The following is a 23,562-nucleotide window of genomic DNA, read 5'->3' on the forward strand; positions in this document are numbered from 1 at the left end:
TTTTTTTTTTTTTTTTTAGAAATGTACTCCTTTTTTCTGCTTCTCAGAGAAAGATACGTCTATAGAGGAGGGTTTATATTTCAGCTCAGATAGTAGACAAGGGTATGTGTAGTATGAGTAAGCTAACCTTAAGGTCTGTAATTGTTGTTGTATTATGGTTTCAGTTCTTTGTCTAATGAAGCAATCATCCATATATTCAGGTATTCACAGAATCTTATGTAGTACCTTTGTACAGGTACTACATACATTTAAAGAGAATTTATGGCCAACCCCCCCAAAATGTTTATTTTATTATCATTAAATAGCTTAGGGTGCCCTGACAATTCAGGGAAACGGCCTGGTGGGCATGAATTTTATTTTGTTTTACAATGGCACTGTTTTACAATTTTGCATACCTCTGTTTGTCCATTACTGGATATGGTTGCTGGAGGAACCCACCCATCAGAGAAAATTGGTACATATGGGGGAACATTCTTTCCATTTGGCCAGTCTTCTCTATAATGTAAACATATAGTAGTGAGAAAAAAATATATAATACAGTGAAACCTCTCGACAAGACAATCCCTTTGAAAAGACTCCACCTCCATCTAGACAGATTTTTTTCTGTGAACAATTTTCCTCCAATTATAGTTCATGAAAGAAGCGCCTCTGTAAGCAGACCACCCCCTTTACCAAACGATTTAGTACATGTTCCAGTGAGAACCACATTGAAAAGACCACACATTGGACAAACATGTGCTTTGAATCTTCTGGATGTAGATTAAGGCTGGGTTCACACAGCGATAAATGTGCGAGATGTCTGCACGGAAAACATGTATGGACATTCTGCACATTTGGGCGCTAGGACCACTCAGAAATGCACCATCTCATAGACGGCAATGCATTTCCTTGCAGAATGCACAGAAAGAATAGACATGTCTTGGTGCGCCAAGTAAATATGAAGGGACAGTGTCCATGAAACCTGACACATTGGAAAGACCATCCGCCAGCTGTATAAGTATAATACATATTCAGTCATTCATATTCATTAGTTTATATTCTCATTAAGGTACATCACAAAGCTTTCAAATTCATGTTAAGTTCCCTCTCACACTACGAACACATCATCTTCAATTCTCAAAGATACATTTTCTCTCTAGAATTGTAAAGAATATATTAGCATAAGTACAATAGACAAGTGTCCCCATTGCGGCACTAACTGTTGAAACCACTATTAGTCCGGATAAAACTCAAAGAATTAGTCCGGATAAAACTCAAAGAATCAAATGTAAAGGGAGGGATACCGCTGCAATGAAGTAAGAGGCCATAGATGTCTTGGTATAGTCTGCTGTCATCAGGAGACATTATCATATTTGTCTGCGCTAAATGGAGAACAAAGAGAACATCTACAATCAGAGGAGTAATGACGGTCTTGGCTAGATGGAGAAGAGAAGGGGAAGTGAACAACTCTAATCAGAGAAGACATCACCTTTGAGTCACTGGATGTAACTGCTTTAAAATCTCTTGTATGGTCTGTATAGTCTATAGAAAGAAAATGGGGTCTTGAATCTGGTGGAGAGACTCTGCATTAAGGTTCAGTCTGTGTTACTTACCCCTCCAGTTATATGCCTCACTGTCTCTATTCCAGTCATATGGCTCTCTTTCCCTACTACTGCCCTTTCTATCACATGCCTCACTGTCCCTAGTACCACTACCTCTCCTATCAAATGAATGCCTCACTGTCTCTAGTACTACTACCCCTCCTGAAATATGCCTCACTGTCCATGATCCTCTTATGTTCAAGGGACCCAGCAGTTATTAGTCCACCCCTGTTCCATAGTGGTAATGTTCTATATAGTAAACTCAGGTGACAGGCTGACAACATTATTGTTGTTAAAGATGTATTCCCACAATTTAAAATTATAACTAGGTGATCGGTGGGGGTCTGACAGCTAGGACCAACACTGATCACTAGAATGAGGGAGAAATGTCCCCTAAATAAAGGGAGCGGATTAGCGTTTTATTCATTCTCCATGTAGAGAGTGAGAGAATATTGAACCTGTGAAGGAGGCTGGGTGTGCTGGAGGGTGACCAAGGGTGTGGTTATGGGTGTGGCTGAGAGTGGGGTTAGGGGTGTGGGTGGAAATCTTGGGTAAGTTCCCACACTTTCTTTCAGGACTTGACTCCTACTCATGTAGAAATGTTTTCAAAACTAAATATTTGCTTTTTCTATTCATATGAAATTGTTTTGCACATTACTGTTGTTATGGCTATATTAAATGTCTTTGTTGCACACACATTATTATTATTACCTTGTTCTTAACCATGAGTCCCCTAAACTCTCCCACAATTTCCTCTCTTTATCTGTAACACATGAGCTCAAAAGCAGTATTGCTCTTTGTGTAAGAAAAGGAGACAGCACGGAGCTGGAAGTGTTCTTTCCTGGACATTTTGATACTATCTGTAAAAGAGAGTAGTATTTATTGTACTGTATGTTATTTTGTAGATTTCATGTGATAATACTGTATCAGAAACTTATGATCTTTACCGTGGGAAGGATGTCCATCAATATGTGAACTAATTCTGGTGCAGTTGGCTGATACATCTGGTCTTGGACTTTTGCCTGTTGGCATAAAATTTAAAAGATCATAAATGAGGCATGCAGATAACATGTTATTAGTCTGTCAAGTACACAACACAAGATGCCTCATGCACATTGCAGTAGGGCTTCACAAGTATAATCTAGTATAATCATACCTTTCGTGTATGTATGAAGAAAAAAGCTTTTGCATGGCATCCAGGGCAGTCCGGGATTGGGGACACAATGCTTTTCTCTGCTTACCTCATGGCCACTTGTCCTCTTGATCGACACACAGGGCTCGCCTGCCCGCAGCGGTCTTGTGTAGTTCTACCACGCATGCACCATCAAAGTGTACAACAGCACCATGTGGACATGGCGTAAGCGGAGTAAGGCATTGTTGCTCCGGACCCTGGGCCCTGCCTTCCTGTCTGTCCTTGATACCTTATAGGAGCTTTTTATGGATAGAACTCACCATAATGTCTCACTAAAGGTATGACTGTATTATACTTGTTAAAGGGGTAGTCCAGTGGTGAAAAACGTATCCCCTATCCTAAGGATAGGGGATAAGTTTGAGATCGCGGGGGGTCCGACCGCTGGGGCCCCCTGCGATCTCTCTGTACGGGGCCCCGGCTCTCCGGCCAGATAGCGGGTGTCGACCCCCGCACGAAGCGACGGCCGACATGCCCCCTCAATACATCTCTATGGCAGAGCCGGAGATTGCCGAAGGCAGCACTTCGGCTCTGCCATAGAGTTGTATTGAGGGGGCGTGTCGGATGCCGCTTCGTGCGGAGGTCGACACGCCCCCTTCCTGCGGGCTGTCGGGGCCCCATACAGGAGATCGCAGGGGGCCCCAGCGGTCGGACCCCCCACGATCTGCAACTTATCCTCTATCCTTAGGATAGGGGATAAGTTGTTCACCACTGGGTCACCACTGGACTACTCCTTTAAGTCCTACTGCAATGGGTGGGCAGCTTGGACAGATGTTCTTTAATAATTATGTGGCCCTACTGTTTGCTAGGTTCAAATATGTTCAGCTCATTGCATACCAATGCTGGCAGTATCATTAGCAAACTCTGTGTAGCATGATCCTGTAACTGTAATTTTATTTTATCTCTCCTTTTCTTCTTGATACTATTCATACTCCATTTTATCTGTCCCTTACAGATACCATGGAGGGGCATTTTTATGGAGTGTAGCAGCAGGATAAGACTATACAGAGTCTGCTTTTTATCTGTTACCATGGAGGTACATAGGTCTGCTAGGAGCAATAATAACAACACATTTGGAAATTCTTAATTAAGATCTATTGAAAAATTGCCTCATAATTGTAAATTTGCAACAATTATACCAAAATTGTTTCCCACACAAAAAAATACACCAAGAAGGCCCCTTCCACTAAAATCTGAACTTCACTGATATGCTACGTTGTAAAGGTGTGCATTTGCTATTTGCTACATTTTTTAGGTGGCGTGTTTGTAATAGGTAAGGGGTTACTCACCATAAAATTGAAGCAATATTTTATCTTCTGAAAACATTCAAAAAATTCAGATTCCGGAATGGCTAATTTTTCTTTTAAAAGTCAAATGGACAGGACAAATTGTCAGTATACAATCATATTATGTACATTTTTATGTTGTTCCCATATAATGTAGTATATATTCATATATATTTTTCATAATTTGTTTCTGACCTTTTTTCTTCTTTTTTTCTGGATTTAGTTTTTGAACAAATATCTCAATATCAGCAAGCACATGGTTCAAGACTTCCTGGATGCAAAGTATGTAAAAGAGAACATTAAGTCAGTCTTCAGTACATACTTTAAGAATAAATTTACATGGGATAGATTTCTCCTGCACTTTTCTCTGTAGCAGAATATATTTGCAGTACAGCTAAATGGATTCATTTTTAACAAATCTTAACCAAATCTTTTTTTTTTCACATAGAGGTTGACCTGTGGTGCAGCTTTTCAATCTTTTCAAATGTTAATTTCTGTTGTGTTTTGTCTGCAGATTTCTTGTTCCCCCCCCCCCCCACTGACGTCAATAAGAAAATAATACTGTATTAAAATCTGCAACAATGCATTTTTGAATAACAACAAAATAAGCAACTGCGGATTTACATAAGCACATCATCAAATCTGCTCTAAAATCCACACAATTTGATGCAGACTTGTCTTTTCCATAATCATTCTGACCTATGGGAACTCATCTTAACCCCTTCTGTACACTACATATTTGCCCACAGTTTAAAAAGGGAGCTAGCAGTGTCAGTTTATAATCAATATCATTGAGATATTGTATATTTTCCCATTCAAAATATGCAATTCTTCTACAAATCTACTGCAGAATCTGCATTATGTAAAATATTGTGATGGATTTTGCTGCAAACTTGCTGTGGAGTTCTAATTTTTTATTGTAGTTCAAACCCATTCTTGGTTTTAATGCCACAAGGTTAGTGGTGTCCAAGTTTCCGAATGTTCATGTGGCGCTATATTTTTAAATCATTGCATCTACTGTATGTTCCAAAATCCTCAAAGCAATGAAGAGAAAAATAGAATGAAAAGTCCATTGTATTTAATTAATGCAACATAAAAGTAAAGGAAGCATGAAGTGCTCCAAAATCTCCTGGTAGACGGATGCGTTGACCCTGTACTTAATGAAGCACAGTGGACAACACCAGCAGAAGACATGGCTCCCCAAATCATAGTAATTGGGGGGGGGGCTTTGGGGTTTTCATGAGCTGTAACCATAATCATCACAATTATGACAAATCACAGCTTTAACTCTCTTGCTTTGCATGTTAGTTTCCCCTTAAGTTGCATTACTGAAATAAATGAACTTTGCACAATATTCAAATTTTTTGAGTTTCACATGTATGAATGTCCTTGTTTATCTTATGTTATATTATGTTATATAAATAGAGGGAATGTCTGCTGTTCCATTCCTTTATTATTCCTCCAGATTGACAACTGTATAACAATTCCCCTTATCAATAGGTCCCTCCATGCTCAAGTGCTTAGTGGCCCCTAGTTTTCAACCCTTTAACCCTCTCCTGTGAAGATCTGGTCTTTGGTGCAAGGGACTACCAGGTTGCTATGTCTAAGAGTTGCCCAGGTATAGGTAGTGGCTGGCCCAGTGAGCCAAGAGACACAGTGCAAAGCACAAGAGGTCAGACAGAGGTCTTGGCTAGACAGCTTACTAGCATAGTAAAGTATAGACAGACAGATTGGGCAGACAGCACGTTTGTAGTCAACAGGTTGAGTCATATGTTGGAGAGGCAAGATGTGGTACAAGGCAGGCTGGGGGCATACACTGTAGCAGAATCACATAAGGCAGACACCTTTGCTTGGACATGGAAACCTTATTACTCGCGTGAGCTTTAAAGAGGAGTGGCAGCTTTTACGAGGGGGATGATCTAATGATCTAAGGTGATTGGCCGAAAACCAGTATTTCAGTTTTTGCCTCTTAAAGAGTCAATGCGCACACCCTATAAGAACCTGAATAAAACAGTGAAGAAAAAAGCAGAAGGAGGAAGAGCACAGGAGGAGAAGGCATGGACTGTCTGCCAAGCACCACCACATACAGATGGGTACTATTGATAAGAGAAAGGGTGACACCAATTTTCAAGAGTGATAACAGATGAATATCACAATGTACAGTTCCAAGAAAAGGTTTTACAGCGTTGTCATTTCAAATACTTTGAGAAAACAAACATGTTTGCAAGTGTCCCCTTTAACAAGCATAATTGGACAAATGCAGGTCCTGTTGATGTATTCTAAAAGTACATTTAACGGGGTACTCCGGCACCCCAGTCATCGAAAACCTGCACGAAAACCTCTGTGCTGGATAATGGATGACCACAGCCATCACCTTTATGTACTAGCTGTCATGCCCCCTCCAATGGACATGAATGGAGGGTGCGTGGCGTAACATCATGAACATAGAAGCTCCAAGCTTTTGTAATCTGAACGCTACAGCACCGGCCCAGAGATTACAGGGAGTCCCAGCGACCGGACTCTCCGCGATCAGACATCTTATCCTCTATCCTTTGGATAGAGGATATGATGTCTAGGGGCGGGGTACCCCTTTAATGGTGATAGGAAAAGCAACTTTGTAACATATATATGCACTATTTGAATTATTAAATTAGAAAAACAAATCTTATTGCATAAAATATGTACTTACAATGTCACGCCCTGTGTCTGCCTTGTGAGACGGTATTGTTGGTGGCTGAAAGGTTATGGGATCAGAATCATGCCTTCTTTGGTAAACAGGAGAATCTGCAATTGTAATACACAGTGATATAATACTTTGTCTTTAACTGAGTTTTCATAATTCAAAACTACCTTTCATTAAAAAAATTTTAATATGTCATGGATTCTTCAATATTAATCTGGTTTCTAATTGGTTTTAATAAACATGTTGACTTCTTTTATATGTATTTTGTGTTTGAAAATCTGTCCACCAGGGGTCTCCCTAGGAGTCACTAGCCGCAAGCTTTTTTAAAATTAATTTCAGACTCACGCCTTTAGCGGGAGCGCTGTGCTCACTCGCATACCCCACAGGGCTCTGTACACTGAGGACAAGCAGGGCTCTATACACTGAGGACAAGCAGGGTTCTGTACACTGAGGACAAGCAGGGCTCTGTACACTGAGGACAAGCGGGGCTCTGTACATTGAGGACAAGCGGGGCTCTGTTCACTGAGGACAAGTGGGGCTCCGTACACTGAGGACAAGTGGGGCTCCATACACTGAGGACAAGCGGGGCTCTGTTCACTGAGGACAAGCATGGCTCTGTACACTGAGGATAAGCAGGGCTCTGTACACTGAGGACAAGAAGGGCTCTGTACACTGAGGACAAGAAGGGCTCTGCACACTGAGGACAAGCGGGGCTCTGTACACTGTGGACAAGTGGAGCTCTGTGCACTGAGGAGAAGCAGGCCTCTGTGCACTGAGGACAAGCAGGGTTCTGTACAGTGAGGACAAGCAGGGCTCTATAAACTGAGGACAAGCAGGGCTCTGTACACTGAGGACAAGCAGGGCTCTGTGCACTGAGGACAAGCAGGGCCATGTACACTGAGGACAAGCAGGGTTCTGTACACTGAGGACAAGTGGGGCTCTATAAGCTGAGGACAAGCAGGCCTCTGTGCACTGAGGACAAGCAGGGTTCTGTACAGTGAGGACAAGCAGGGCTCTATACTGTCTAGTTTTTAGACAGTACAAACTAGACAGCCTAAGAGTGTGCCAGATTTTTAACAGTGGCTCAGGCTATTTTAAAATCTGGTGCATCATCAGATTGTAAAAAAAAAGTCTAGACCATTTTTAAGTTGGCTAAATTTTAAGACAAAAATCTGCACCAAAATGTGGTTACTTTTTGGCCCACAGCAAGGCATTTAAATGATTACTGTTGTTTCAACAAACTTTGCATAAATTAAAAGTACAAGCAAATTTAATAAACTTTGTAATAAATCTTATCTGCAAAAAAGTAATTCATTGCCTTCTTATGAGGTTTTTTATCCTCCCACTCCTCATTTAACTGTTATTCATGTGGAAAAGTTTGCTCAATTGCATACTGGGGGAGAATTATCATTTAGACCTGTGCTGAGAAAAAGTTGACCAGTTGCCCACAGCAACCAATCAGATCGCTTCTTTTATTTTTTTAAGGCCTTTTCAAAAATAAAAAAAGGCGATCTGATTGTTTACTATGAGAAACTGGTCAACTTTTCCTCTGCCAAACATTTTTTTGTGAATCCCCCCGTGTTTACGAGACGGACCTGTAGCTCAGTAAGATTCAAATAACACCATTTTTTGTGTACGCCATTTCCAGGCAAGGCATAACTTGAGCTGTCTTACAACAACTGATAGAGATGTCTACATCTCAAAGCATTGACCCCTTCAGTTTATGAAACCAGTGAAGATCATGTGGAGTAGAAGACCACAGTGTCATGTCGGAAAATGAAAGGAGATATTTATGCCTTTGACACACTTCAAGAATAACACTAACTCTGGGGTGTTTGTCTCCGTGAATATCCTGACTTTGAGCTGTCCATGGATTGTGGGTAATAACTCTCTTCAGTGAATTGATTCTGAATGAGGGTACTCTGTAGTTTATTTCTGAAATTACAAAACACAAAGTTAAATTTAGAAAAATATTTACATAAATCTTGAGGCATATCCTCTCTATCTGAAACCACACCCACTGTGATAGGCCCCACCCAGTATTGTTGCACAAACCAAGCATGGCGTTTGATTAATTCCCTTCTTAGTAAGTATTTTTTCAACTGACTTCAACGGGGAAGTCAAGGTCCACAATAAATCCACAAAGACTGTACAAGTTGCAGATTTTATGCTGAACACAGCATAAAATATGAGGCATAAAATCCACAGAATATGCACTAGGGATTTTGGTAAGGAAAAACTGAGGACCAGCAGCTAACTCTGCACCTGCAGATTTTAAATACATAAGTCCAGATTTCCAAAAAATGTCTTCTAGGACAATTCAAAGTAAGATGGACAGTCTTGAGATTTATTTAAAGGGGTAATCCACCCCTAGACATTGTATCCAAAGGATAGGGGATAAGATGTCTCAGTGTGGGGCATCTGTGATCTCCGGCCAATACCTCAGTAATTTGGTGCGCAGAGCAAACTCCACTTCGTGCTGGATGATTGGTGATGATAACCGTCATGCCACCTCCATTCATGTCTATGGGAGGGAGTGTGATTGCTGTGTACGACTTCACCACAGCCATCACACCCCCTCCCATAGACATGAATGGAAGGGGCATGATGGCTGTGGTGATGTCACGAACACGGAAGCCCCAAGCCGGCCTTCTGAACATAAATGTTCAGAACGCAGGGTGCTGGTTGGACCCCCTGCAATCAGAAATCTTATCCCTTATCCTTGGGATAGGGGTGGAGTACCCCTTTATAGTGTATCATGCTGATAAATCTTGCACATCTAAAAAAAATTTAGGCCAAAATTTTGACATGTTTTGGCCCATTGAGGCTACAACCCTTTTGCCGAAGCCAGGCTTCTTTTGTCATACCCAGCGGAAAAGTGTAAAACTAATTCATAATGATTGTGGGGCAAGTCATCTACGCTGCGTAAAATTTGGTGCTCATAGAAAAACTTCCCAGAAAATGTGGACCTGATATGAAATTGTAGTGGTGGAAAATTTTGCATCCACATTTTGTGAGATATTGGGTTGTAAAATATAATGCAAGCAGAAATATTTATGTTGTGTAAATCCAGCCTAAAGCAGTTTTTTGACACAAATTGCACCAGAATACTGGCTTGTTTGCAATAGTAAATCTGGGCTATAGTTTGTTTTAATTCTACAACATTAACATAATCTGCAGGGTCAAATCCACAACAAATCCGCACTAAAATCTGCAATGTATTTTCCCTGTATAAACATTATCCAATACTCTAGAAGATGGTGGTGTGTGGCAAGTACATTGGTAGTTTCTAACTACATAAGTCATGAAACAAAAAAAAAATGGCAGAAGACAGTACGCAACATAAAGCATTCAACAAGTTTTGAAGCATACTTCAAGCTTTCTTTCTTCTGCTGGTCTTCTTTCCATTGAGACAAAATCTTCTCCAGATTTCTTTGCAGGATGTTAGCCTAAATGATAAGATATAACAGACGAGTTGGATGAGAAATGTTGACAATAATGGATGATATATGGCATTCTGTACTGTGACTTACTGGATGCTCATCAGACTGAAAGAGCAAAATACTTGTATCTTCTTGACTCTGAACAGTAATCTCAAGAAGAGAATTGTAAGGATGGCTCCCCAACACTGAATAGCAGCTTTTTATATTCTGAAATGGGATACTTTCCAAGCTGTCCTATAAGATATAAAATATATTTCTAATATCTTATGGTTAGTATAGCAAATATTTTCTATGTTACTTTTATTACACAAATTCTGACCCAATGATGAAGTCTGTATATGATAAGGTGTTCAATTTACTATGCATGCATGAGAAATTATCATTTTTAGCTTTTAATTGCTTAATTTAATAAAGCAATACGAACCACACTTGCATAGCTACCAAGGTCTGTAAGATGAATATGCGCAGTATTTGCAATATATGGTACTGGTGCAGGGAACATTTTGAGCTCTCTTTTCACATTTTTGTTAGTCAACAAACAGTAATCCTTTTTTTGATCCCTTAACGTTGGATAAGGTCCCCCGGTTAAATTACCAGAAGCATTACCTCCAATGCTTTTCTCCAAAATCCACATTCTAATTTCCCATGCATTAATAGTGATGCTGTCCTTTTCTGTTAACATGTGAAACTAATAAGACAGCTATCTACTACAGGGGGTAACTATATACTATAGGTCAAGCTTTCAGCCAGAGCCATTTATTTTTCTTCCGCAGCCAGAACAGCTCTCTCGCTTAGGCAAATATCACCTTTGTAATTTACAGTATGTTCCGGGGAAACTGTTTGGCTCTGAGATAGACAAACTAATGGAGGACCTTTCTGATATAAAAGGGAAGTGTCTTCCCCAGGTCTAGACAGTCTTGTAACTCCGGACGTGAAAGAGGATCTGGATCCTCCATGAGAGGTTTTTCTCTAGGGCTCGAGGTACCAAAAAAAGCAGATTTCTGACTCAGAAAGCCTACCTTTAGGCGGTCGTCTTCAAAAGTTCCTTACGACTTGGCTAGAATTAATAAAAGACTAGTTGGTCTTAGACATCCTTGGGAAAGGTTATGCCCTGTCCCCAATCTTATGCCCTTCTAGTGTCCTCGATCCTCAAATCACCCAAACAGGCCATTTAGGAGCAATCGATAATGGAGCTAATTTCATCTGCTGTTGTGAAACCTGTCCCACTTTCAGAAAGAGGCAAGGGAGTGTACTCTCATTAATCATAGATCTCTGATATCTGAACAGATTTATTATCAAAAAATGGTTCTGCATGGAAACAATAAAATTGGTCAAGTCTATTTTTCTCAAAGGACAATTTCATGGTGTCGTTGAACCTCAAGGACGCCTATTTCTACAAACCAGTCTTTCAGGATCACAGGAAGTTTTTGTGCATAGTAGTATGCATCAAAGGAGTTCTACACCATCTTCAGTTTAGGGTTCTTTCCCTTTAATAACAACCTCCCTATATGTTTTCATGAAGGTGTCCCCTCCATGATGGTGATCCTGAGAGTACAAGGCATCAGAACTATACCCTATCTAAACAATTGATTCTAGCAAATTCTTGAGAGGAACTTCATTCTCATTCCCCCCTGACTCTGAATCTTCTCTAGAAATTAGGATGGTTAATAAATTGGGACAAATCCCATCTAACGCCATTCTGGACAAAGACTTTTCTGCATTTCTGCATAGATTCCCAAAACATGAAGCTTTATCTTTCTCCAGAGAGGAAGGACAGCATATCCAATGAATATCAGTCCCTTCGAGTGGCTCGTAAGGTGTCTCTCAGGATACTCATGACATTTCGGGGGCTCTTATTCTCATCAGCAGAGGCTATGCCTTGGACACTTTGGCATCTGAGGCTCCTATGGACAGAGGTACTACAGTCTTAGGAGCGTAGAGTCTCCTACATAGACACTCTTCACAGGCTCTCTCCTTCAGTGCACAGATATCCTCTTTAACCACATTGGTTATGTGGTTTAGTCTTGACAACAGATGTTTCAGGCTGTGGCTGGGTTGCTCGTCTTCTAGGAAGGAAAACAGCTGGGAAATGAAGTCAAGAAGAACTACTTCTATCTTTCAATGTCAAGGAACTAAGAGCAATTTATTATGAGCTCCATCATTTCTCCCCTCTCCTGGTTGGAGAAGCCGTGACGGTGAGCACCGACAACATGGCATCGGTTTACTACATAAACAAACAGGGAGGAACAAGGTCAGTTACACTTCTTGAAGAAGTGGAAAGATCTTTTGTTGGGCAGAAACCAGGATACCCAGGTTATCCACTGTTGATATAAAGGAAGTCCAGAATGTCATGGCAGATCATCTGAGCCATGACCTCACAGTTCCCCGAGAATGGGCTTTAAATCAGAGGATATTTTAACAACTTGTGCAACTTTGGGGTCTCAGGGAGATAGATCTGATGGCTACAAGAGCTAGTCGCAAGCTAAACACCTTCTGCTCCCTTTATCCGGTGGACAATACTTTCATAGTGGATGCCATGACAATTTCATGGAACTTCACCTTGGCATACATTTTTCCGCCAACTTCCATGATACCCAGCGTATTAATGAATATCAGACAGGATCAGGCATCAGTGATAGCAATCATTCCATTCTGGCCCAAAAGATCCTGGTTTTCCAAGCTCATATCTGTGAGCAAAAATAATATTTGGAAGCTTCCCTCCAAGTGGAACCTGGTGTCGATGGGCACGTAGCTCTGCCACAACCTCGAAACTTTCAATCTAACAACATGGAGGTTGATAGGTCCTTATTAAAAGCCAGAGGGTTTTCAGACCGAATATTGCAAATGCTTCCAATCCTTCTACACCATCCATTTTGGAATTTTTACAAGATGGATTTGACAAAAGGCTTTCTCCTTACTCTATCAACATTACATTTTTTCAAGATCCAGCTTGTCCTTCAGCAACTGTGTGTTCAACCTTTTGAACCCTTAGAGAAAATGGAACTTAGGTTCCTCACTTTTAAGTTAGGCTAGGTTCATATCACGATTTAACTATCCCATTATTGGAACGGAAAATCGGACGAAATCGGATTGCAAAAAATCTGTAAAAATTTCTATGCCATCAGATTTAAAATCGTATCCAAAAATCATACAGATGAAAATTCTATCTGATTTTCAATAAAAACCTGATCCTGTTATTAAAATTAATATGTATGCCAATGGCAATAAAGTTTTATATATTTGAAGTGTATGTGTTTTGAAGTCTACTGCGCATGTGTACAAAAAAATCCTGTGCAGTTAGTCTGATAGAATCGCACAGTCACATGATTCCATGTGATTTACATAGACATCAATAATAAAAAAATCAGACACGATTTCAAGCTGATTTTGAATCTGGACAAAAAATCGTGGTCAACCACGATTTTACCTCCGATCTTAAATCGTGCAAAATTGGATGCGAATCAAAACTGATGCATTTGTTGTCTTTCATTAATGAATGGAAGTCAATGGATACGACTTGGCGTGCAGATTTCAAAGTAAAAATTTGTGAGAAGAAGTAGGATGGTAAAATCGTGATGTGAATGCACCCTTAGTTCTTCTCTTGGTTGTCACTACAGCTAAAAGAGTTAGTGAACTCCAGGCTCTGGCTTCCTCTGAGCGCTATACTACCTTTCTTCCTGGAAACGTTTTATAAAGATTCTTCCTTCTTTTTTGCCTAAGGTGGCATTGTTTGCAAATATCAACCAGGTCATCTCACTTCCTCGGTATTCTCCAGATTCTGGATTTTCTGAAGGTAGAGAATTAGGTAACCTTGATCTGGTGAGATGCCTTAGAATTTGTTTAGAAAGGCGTAAGGACTTTTGGAAAATTGAAAACTTTTTTTCCTTCATTTTGAAACAAAGAAAGGCTGTATAGCTTCGGAACCTACAATATCCAGATGGATTTGCGAATGTATAAATTTATTGTATAGATCTAAGGGTCTTTACACCTTTTTTTTGTGTGCTGGTAATGTGCAGGAGCACCAAATTTATTAAATGGTCAAAGAGCATTTGATAAATTTAGTGCAGGTCACATTTTCTGAAATTTCTGTCTTCACATACACCAAAAAAGCTACGCCAGGTCTGGGCTGGTGTAGTTTTAGAGACTTTTCAGTGGCTTTGCACCTTTCTTTGCTCCTTTTTATAAAAAGGTGCAATGATAAATCCCTTCCATATCATGTCTATTGCCAAAATCTGTGGATTGCAACTCAAAATCAGCAGAAATGTGTAAACAAAAAGGGGCAAAAAAGGCACAAAAAACCCTGCTTGCTCCTTTTTTGCCCCTTTTTTAGACACAAAAAACAGTCTAAAGACAATCATAAATGTGGACCACTGTCTCTACATATTTGGCAGAGCGTTGTTCTATTCACTTGTAGCATATCAATCAGTCTAGTACTTGGAGTACTCCATTAACTTTCTTGTAGCATTACAGAGTCAATACTTTCTTGTCCAGTGAAACTATTTGCACTAGTACAATTTTGAATCCTGCCTGGCAGGAAGACCCTCCCTAATGGGGTTATACTTGCCAAATCCCTATATTGTGCTGCTTAGGGATGATAGGGAAGACTAAATATATATTTATTTTATTTGAAAAATGGAAAATAATTTTTATTATGGAGAATTTTTTTTTTAAGAATTCTATAAGCAATCTTTCGATTGCTTATTTAATTTAATGCATTGCCCCCTACCGGACTTCTATAACAAATCTTTTGATTACTTTTGATTCAATTTAATGCATTGCCACTGCAATGCTTTGAATATATATTTTTATGCCCTGCTACTATAGTTTGTGTACAGCAGGATGTACAGGCGAAGCTGTCACAGCACACACCAAGGCCTTAAGAAGACCCTGGCGTATGTTGTGGCGTATAACAGTTTTGACAAACACTCTTGACAACCTCAGGAGCAGCATAATCGTCCAGTGGTGTCAAGAAGTTATTTATCTATAAAACATGCATTAAGTTATATTAACTTATTCTGTTCTTACCTGAGATTCCAGATCTGTCAATATCAGTTCTTTATTTTGTACCTGGAGAATCATTTCCTGTCCCCAAACTTTCCCCTCTGCATCTAATGTGTGCAGATGCTTTAAGCAATCTTGAGCATTTTGTAGGCGATCATCAAGTTCACATGTCATCAGGTGCTGAAAATGACGTTTACATTCATAAAACAATATCTCGAATCAATAATTATTGGGTTTAATATTATATTTATAAGTATTAATGGTGTACAATGCATAATTTTCTACAGTTTTGTGTGGATTTTATAATTGCAGAATCTTATATAAGCCTCATTGACACATGACAAGCATATAACACGTACAGAGCGGTAGTATGGCACCCATAGAAGTCTAATTGACCCTGGTGTACCTCCATATACTGTTGATTTTTTATAAAACAAATGTTGTCATATATAATAGGGGGCCTATTACTAGAAGCAATTTCAATCAAGCTTATGAAAAACTAACATATTTTGCAGAACTGTAGAAAAAATATCACTCACACCAGGTTTTGTCTTAAATGGGCACTGTCAGATACAAAAACTTTTGATATGTTGTAAAGCATGCAATAGGTTTTGCAATTGCTTTCATTAGAAAATTTTCTGTATTTCATATTGAAAAAGCCAGTCAAACAACTTCCCCTCCTCTGGCTGCTTGGGCACATACTAGTCCTGCTGTGTCCATGCGTTATCACCTATGTCATGGACACACTTCCTTGATTGACAGCTAGAGGAAAAATCCTCCCACTGTCGGCTTGTGTTCTGCTACTGTCAGTGAGGACAAGCTGGGAGTTGTAATTTTGCTAATGCTAGGGAAGATGTCAGCAGACAGCATACTGAGGGAGGGGGCGGAGACCTGATCAGTGAGGCCACGCCCCCTCCCTTGAGAGGAATTCAGACTAGTGAGCTAAATTAAAAGTGTAATAAAAAAAAATAAAGGTGCTAGACACATAAAAATGTGATGTACATGGTCAGGATTAGGTACTGAGAGATATATTAAAATAAATGTTTTTTGTTGGATCTGATGGGTATGCTTTAAGTTGAGCTTAGAATATGATTTCCCTTTTTCAGAGAGCACAGACTAGCTTGGCCCAAAGAAAAAAAAAATAAAATGTAGTGAATTCTTTATATACTTACCTTTGGTGGAACAATCTTCCAAACCAAGCCACAAAAGGGTAAATCTTTGGGTCTTTAACAGGCATTCCTAAGGCATTGCTGTAACTGATATGTATGATATATAGTGTTGAGCGGCATAGGCTATATTCGAATTCGCGAATATTCGCGAATATATGGACGAATATTCGTCATATATTCGCGTATATTCGCATATTCGTTATATTCTCGTTTTATTTTCGCATATGCGAAAAGTAACGTATGTGAAAATTAGCATATACAAAATTAACATACGCGAAAATTCGCATATGCGAAAAGTAGCATATGCTAATTTTCGCATATGCGCATTTTCGCGCGGCAGTCTCACACAGTAGTATTACAGCCTTCTTTACACCACACAAGCTGGAAGCAGAGAGGGGTGATCACTGTGATGTGTACTGTGAAGAAAAAAAAACAAAAAAAAAAAACGAATATTCGTAATTACGAATATATAGCGCTATATTCGCGAAATTCGCGAATTCGCGAATATGCGATATTCGCGAATAATATTCGAATTGCGAATATTCGCGAGCAACACTAATGATATATGATATGATATATATGATTGCTGTGCAGCCACTTATATAGTCTGCAGAATGCCTGTGTGGAGCTGGTGTCTACGACTTTATGGCTACTGTATGGGGAGAATATTAGCCTTTGTACACTGGTTTATATTCAGTTACAGTTTGATGGTATAATTTCCTCACTGGTATAATTTCCTCAGTGGCGGTAATATGTGGTTATGATAAGGTAGTATTACAAGTCTCTTGTGTAGCGGTATTATTGGTAATATTGACCTTGGTATAGTGGAGTTTGTATACAGTATAGTGGTTACTTTTGCTACTTGATTATATATATATATATATATATATATATACTCACACACATTTATTGTATAACATTTATGTTATGCCCCGCGCTCCGGCCGCACACGTCTGCCGTGAGAGCATGGCCCGCTCCTCTCTGCTGCCAGCCCGACATTCACCCCCTGCTCCTCCTGCCTCTGCCTTTGTGCAGGGCGCGCACGCTGGAGCTCTCAGATTTAAAGGGCCAGTGCGCCCATTAATTAAATAATCACCTGTGACTCAGTTAATAGATTCCTCCTCCCCCCACACTTCCCTGCCGGATCTTTGTTGCCCTAGTGCCTGACAGAAAGCGTTCCTGTGTATTGCCTTGCCGTGTATCATATTTTTTGCTCCATGACCTGACTCCGCTCACTGGTACGGTCTGTGTCATCTGCCTCACAGGTCCAGCGGATCCACATCCAGCGGTGTTCCTTTCTACTGAAACGTGAGTGTTACAGTAAGATCCACCCATGGATCCCGCTGAGGTACCCCTGCCTGAAGTTACGGATCTTCCCTCCATTATGGTACGTCAGTCTCAGCAGTTGGCTCGACAGGCACAGCAACGTACCCAACTATCTGCTATGCAGCAACAACAGCAGCAGCAACTGCAACCTGTCCCAGTCTCTCCACCAGTTCCTGCAGTGTCTTCTGGCTCCCAACTACGTCTGCCTTTACCTTCCATCGTGAACTCCTTGCTATCAAGCTAGCTTTGGAGGAATGGCGACATTTATTGGAAGGATCTTCCCATCCGGTCAGCATCTACCTGACCTATCTTCTATACCTTCAATCTGCTCAGCATTTGAACCCCCGCCAGGCAAGGTTCATTCACTTCCGTCCAGCAGACAAGAACATCAGGGCAGATGTTCTCTCCAGGTCCTCTGATATTGATATTGGTTTGGACTCCACACCTAGGCATATTATTCCTCCTGACTGTTTGATTTCTGCTGCTCCTGCCAAAATTCAGCAAGTTCCTCTGGGAAAATCCTTTGTGCCCGCCAGATTGAGATGCAAGGTACTGAAATAGGGTCATTCTTCCTTGACAGCAGGTCATTATGGAATACGCAAGACTCTACTTCTAATCTCTCAGCACTACTGGTGGCCCCATCCAGAACGTGATGTTTCTGATTTTGTCCATTCCTGTGATACTTGTGCCTGTGACAAAACTCCTTGGCAGAGACCTGCAAGACTCGTACAGCCTTTACCCATTCCGGAAACCCCCTGGTCCCATATGACCATGGATTTCATCACCTATTTGCCACCTTCACATAATAACACTGTCAATTTGGGTTGTTGTAGATCGGTTTTCCAAGATGGCTCATTACATTCCCCAAGAGATCTTCCTTCTGCCCCATAGCTGGCAAAGTACTTCTTGCTGCATATCTTTCGCTTACATGGTCTTCCTTAGCATATCATTTCGGATCGTGGAGTGCAGTTTGTCTCTAAGTTCAGGCGAGTCCTTTGCCATCAATCTGGACTTCTCCTCGGCCTACAACCCCCAGTCCAACGGTCAGGTGGAGAGGGTTAACCAGATTCTTGAGACTTATCTTCGGCATTTTGTTTCAGCTCGCCAAGACGATTGGGTCGATCTTCTCCCCTGGGCTGAATTCTCATATAATCATAAGGATTCCAAGTCAATGAGGTCATCTCCCTTTTTTGTTGTCTACGAATTCCATCTCCGTTCTCCTCTTCCACTTCCAGTTTCCTCCGGTGTGCCTGCTGTTGATGAGCTGCTCCTTGACTTCTCCACCATCTGGCAACAAACCCAACAGCCATTATCACAGGCTTCCTAACGCATGAAGGCGCAGGCTGATAAGAGTAGAAGACCTCCTCCGTCCTTCTCTACTGGTGACATGGTGTGGCTTTCCTCCAAGTACATCCGCTTCAAGATCCCCTGCTACAAAACCAGCGGCACCTTAGACTCCGCTCCTTGGTATTGATCCGTGTCATCTGCCTCACAGGTCCAGCGGATCCACATCCACCAGTGTTCCTGTCTACTGAAACATGAGTGTTACAATTTATCATCTTTTCTATTGTCTATACACCCTAGCAATGATGGGGACAGGTCTAAAACTTGCCCTGGGGGCCATGAGAGCTATAAAAAAATAAATAAAGAGATATGCATTTAAAAAATAATTGTGGATTTACATAAATCATGAGGCTTTAAAGGGATACTCCACTGCTAGACATCTCATCCCCTATCCAAAAGGATAGAGGATAAGATGTCTGATGTTAGGGTCCTGCCGCTGGGGACCCCCATGATCTCCTGCATCTCCGGCGTTCCAAACAGATGTCGGGTTCCGGCGGCAGTGGTCATGATGTCACGGCCACGGCCAAAGGCCGTCTAGGCATGCTGGGAGTTGTAGTTTTGCAACATCTGGAGGTTCACAGTTTGGAGACCACTGTGTAGTGGTCTCTAAACTGTGGTCCTCCAGATGTTGCAAAACTCCAACTTTCAGCATGCACTGACTGTCTGAGCATGCTGGGAGTTGTAGTTTTGCAACATCTGAAGTGGCACAGTTTGGAGACCACTATACGGTTGCAAAACAAATGTTGCAAACAGATGTTGCAAAAGTACAAGTCCCCGCATAGCCAGACAGTCAGGGATGCTGGACGTGTAGTTCTGCAATATCTGGCCCTTCAGATGTTGCAGAACTACAACTCCCAGCATGCCTGGACAATCGGAGCATGTTTGGAGTTGTAGTTTTGCAACATCTGAAGGGCTACAGTTTGGAGACCACTACTTAGCGGTCTCCAAACTGTTCTTCCCCAGTTGTTTCATAACTACAACTCCTAGCATGCCCAGACTGTCCAGGCATGCTAGGAGTTGTAGTTCTGCAACATCTGAAGGGCCAGATATTGCAGAACTACACACCCAGCATCCCTGACTGTCTGGGCATGCTGGGAATTGTAGTTTTGCAACAGCTCTAGGCACACTGGTTGGGAAACATTGAGCTAGAGTCTGTTTCCTAACTCAGTGATTCCAACCCGTGTGCCTCCAGCTGTTGCAAAACTACAACTCCCAGAATGCACTGACAGACCGTACATGCTGGGAGTTGTAGTTTTGCAACAGCTGGGTCAGAATCACTGGGCTAGAGTCTGTTTTCTAACTCAGTGGTTCCCCACCAGTGTGCCTACAGCTGTTGTAAAACCACAACCCCCAGCATGTACGGTCTTGTCAGTGCATTCTGGGAGTTGTCATTTTGCCACAGCTGAAGGTTTGGGCCGCCCCCCCCCCCCCATGTGAATGTACAGGGTACATTCACACGGGCAGGTTTACAGTGGGTTTCCTTCTTCAAGTTTGAGCTGCGGCAAATTTTCCGCCGCAGCTCAAACTCCCAGCGGAAAAGTTACTGTGAACCCCCGCCTGTGTGAATGTACCCTAAAAACACTACACTACACTAACAAATATTAAGACGTAAAACACTACATATACACCCCCCTTACACGCCCCCCCCCCCAATAAAAATGAAAAACATCTCATACAGCAGTGTTTCCTAAACGGAGCCTCCAGCTGTTGCAAAACCACAACTCCCAGTATTGCTGGACAGACACAGACTGTCCTGGCAGGCTGGGAGTCTTGCAACCGCTGGAGGCACCCTGTTTGGGAAACACTTCTGTAGGGCTTTGGTGGAGACAAGCCCCATCCTTGTAACCGGGTCCGCCCCTATTGCAAATTCCTTATTTGGGCCTCAAATGTGCATGGCGCTCTCTCACTTCAGAGCCCTGTCGTATTTCAAGGCAACAGTTTAGGGCCACATATGGGGTATTTCCGTACTCGGGAGAAATTGCTTTACAAATTTTGGGGGGATTTTTCTCCTTTTACCCCTTATGAAAAGGTAAAGTTGGGGGCTACACCAGCATGTTAGTGTAAAAAAAAAATTACATTTTTACACTAACATGCTGGTGTTGCCCCATACTTTTCATTTTCACAAGAGGAAAAAGGAGAAAAGGACCCCCAAATTTCGAATGAAATTTCTTCTGAGTACGGAAATACCCCATATGTGTACTTAAAATGCTCTGCAAACGAACTACATGGCTCAGGAGTGAGAAAGCGCCATGTACATTTGAGGCCTAAATTGGTGATTTGCACAGAGGTGGCTGATCGTTACAGCGGTTCTGACATTTCCAAAATAGTGTGCCATGTGCGTTTTTTTTTTTCTTTTTTTACTGTTCTGGCATCATGGGGGCTTCCTAAATGCGACATGCCCGCAAAAACCATTTCAGCTAAATCCGCTCTCCAAAATCCCTTTGTCGCTCCTTCCCTTCTGAGCCCTCTAGTGCACCCGCAGATCACTTTACATCCACATATGAGGTATTTCCTTACTTGATAGAAATATATTACAATTACAAAATTACAAATTTTGTAGGGCATTTTCTCCTATTACTCCTTGTGAAAATGAAAAGTTTGGGGAAACACCAGCATTTTAGTGTTAAAAAACTAATTTTTCATTTTCACGTCCCACTTTAACAAAAGTTCGTCAATCACCTGTGGTTAAGGCTCACTGTACCCCTTGTTACGTTCCTTGAGGGGTGTAGTTTCCAAAATAGTATGCCATGTGTTTTTTTTTTGCTGTTCTGGCACCATAGGGGCTTCCTAAATGCGACATGCCACCCAAAAACCATTTCAGCAAAACTTGCTTTCCAAATGCCAAATGTGACTCCTTATTTTCTGAGCATTGTAGTTCGCACGCAGAGCATTTAACGTCCTAATATGGGGTATTTCCATACTCAGAAGAGATGGGGTTACAAATTTTGGGGGGCATTTTATCCCATTACCCTTTGTTAGAATGGTAAATTTGGGGGGAAAAACGGCAGTTTAGTGAAAATTTCTTTTTTCATTTACACATCCCACTTTAACGAAAAGTCATCAAACACCTGTGGGGTGTTAAGGCTCACTGGACCCCTTGTTACGTGCCTTGAGGGGTGTAGTTTCCAAAATAGTATGCCATGTGTTGTTTTTTTTTTTGCTGTTCTGGCACCATAGGGGCTTCCTAAATGTGACATGCCCCTCAAAAAACCATTTCAGAAAAACTCACGCTCCAAAATCCCATTGTTGCTCCTTCCCTTCTGAGCCGTCTACTGCGCTTGCCGAGCACTTCACATAAACATATGTGGTATTTCCTTACTCAAGAGGAATTGGGTTACAATTTTTCGGGGGCTTTTTCTATTATTACCCCTTGTAAAAATTCAAAAACTGGGTCTACAAGAACATGCGAGTGTAAAAAATGAAGATTTTGAATTTTCTCCTTCACTTTGCTGCTATTACTTTGAAACACCTAAAGGGTTAACACACTTACTGAATGTCATTTTGAATACTTTGAGGGGTGCAGTTTTTATAATGGGGTCATTCATGGGCTATTTCTAATATGAAGGCCCCTCAAATCCACTTCAAACCTGAACTGGTCCATGAAAAATTCTGATTTTGAAAATTTTTAGAAAAATGTTAAAATTGCTGCTGAACTTTGAAGCCCTCTGATGTCTTCCAAAAGTAAAAACATGTTAACTTTATGATGCAAACATAAAGTAGACATATTGTATATGTGAATCAATAAATAATTTTTTTGGAATGTCTATTTTCCTTACAAGCAGAGAGTTTCAAAGTTAGAAAAATGCTAAATTTTCTATTTTTTCATCAAATTTGGGAATTTTTCACCAAGAAATGTAAAAAAGTATTGACAAAAATGTACCACTAACATAAAGTAGGATATGTCACGAAAAAACATTCTCAGAATCAGAATGAAAAGTAAAAGCATCCCAGAGTTATTAATGCTTAAAGTGACAGTGGTCAGAATTGCAAAAAATGCTCCCGTCCTTAGGGTTATAATGGTCTCCGTCCCCAAGGGGTTAATATGGACTTGGCTCTTCCTTTTGCCATTATAATAGTTGTCTCTCTTCAGGGAAGCATTTCTTTTTTAGAGTTTAGAGGTGCATGTGAGAATTTTTGCCCATTCATCCTGAAGATTTGTGGGGCATATATGCATTTTTTAGGTCAGACACCGGTGTTGAACAAAAGGGCTTGACTTATATTTTTTGCTCTAGTTCATCCCAAAGGCATTCTGATGGGTTGACATTAAATCTCTTTGCGGGCCAATCAAATTCTTGCACACCAAACCCGCCCAACCATTTCATTTTGGATCTTGCTTTATGCACTGGAACACAGTAATGTAGGCCTTCCCAAAACTGTTTGTACAAGTAAAAAGCATACAGTTGTCAAAAATATTTTGGCATGCTGAAGCATTAAGATTTCCTATTACTATACAGTAACTAAGGGGCCTAGGCCAAGCACTAACAAACACATCCACACCATTATCCGATTTCCATGAAATCGGCACAAGGCATGCAAAGTTT

At 41.0% G+C, this 23,562-nt stretch overlaps 1 protein-coding gene across 8 annotated transcripts in view; it reads right to left on the reverse strand.

Moving 5' to 3' along the window:
- Nucleotides 1–23,562, reverse strand: part of EPS8L3 (EPS8 like 3) — a 252,151-nt gene that overhangs the window by 13,537 nt on the left and 215,052 nt on the right. For all 8 annotated transcript variants that reach the window (XM_056557905.1, XM_056557904.1, XM_056557899.1 and 5 more), the window contains 10 exons: nucleotides 15,207–15,362; nucleotides 10,272–10,415; nucleotides 10,111–10,187; nucleotides 8,564–8,673; nucleotides 6,745–6,839; nucleotides 4,251–4,326; nucleotides 4,059–4,129; nucleotides 2,528–2,602; nucleotides 2,292–2,440; nucleotides 396–495 (listed from right to left, as the gene is read on the reverse strand). In XM_056557905.1, coding sequence (XP_056413880.1) covers nucleotides 396–495; nucleotides 2,292–2,440; nucleotides 2,528–2,602; nucleotides 4,059–4,129; nucleotides 4,251–4,326; nucleotides 6,745–6,839; nucleotides 8,564–8,673; nucleotides 10,111–10,187; nucleotides 10,272–10,415; nucleotides 15,207–15,362 — 1,053 coding nt within the window. The remainder of the gene's footprint in view (nucleotides 1–395; nucleotides 496–2,291; nucleotides 2,441–2,527; nucleotides 2,603–4,058; nucleotides 4,130–4,250; nucleotides 4,327–6,744; nucleotides 6,840–8,563; nucleotides 8,674–10,110; nucleotides 10,188–10,271; nucleotides 10,416–15,206; nucleotides 15,363–23,562) is intronic.

This window comes from Hyla sarda, chromosome 2, assembly GCF_029499605.1.
Source record: "Hyla sarda isolate aHylSar1 chromosome 2, aHylSar1.hap1, whole genome shotgun sequence".
Classification (NCBI taxonomy): domain Eukaryota; kingdom Metazoa; phylum Chordata; class Amphibia; order Anura; family Hylidae; genus Hyla; species Hyla sarda.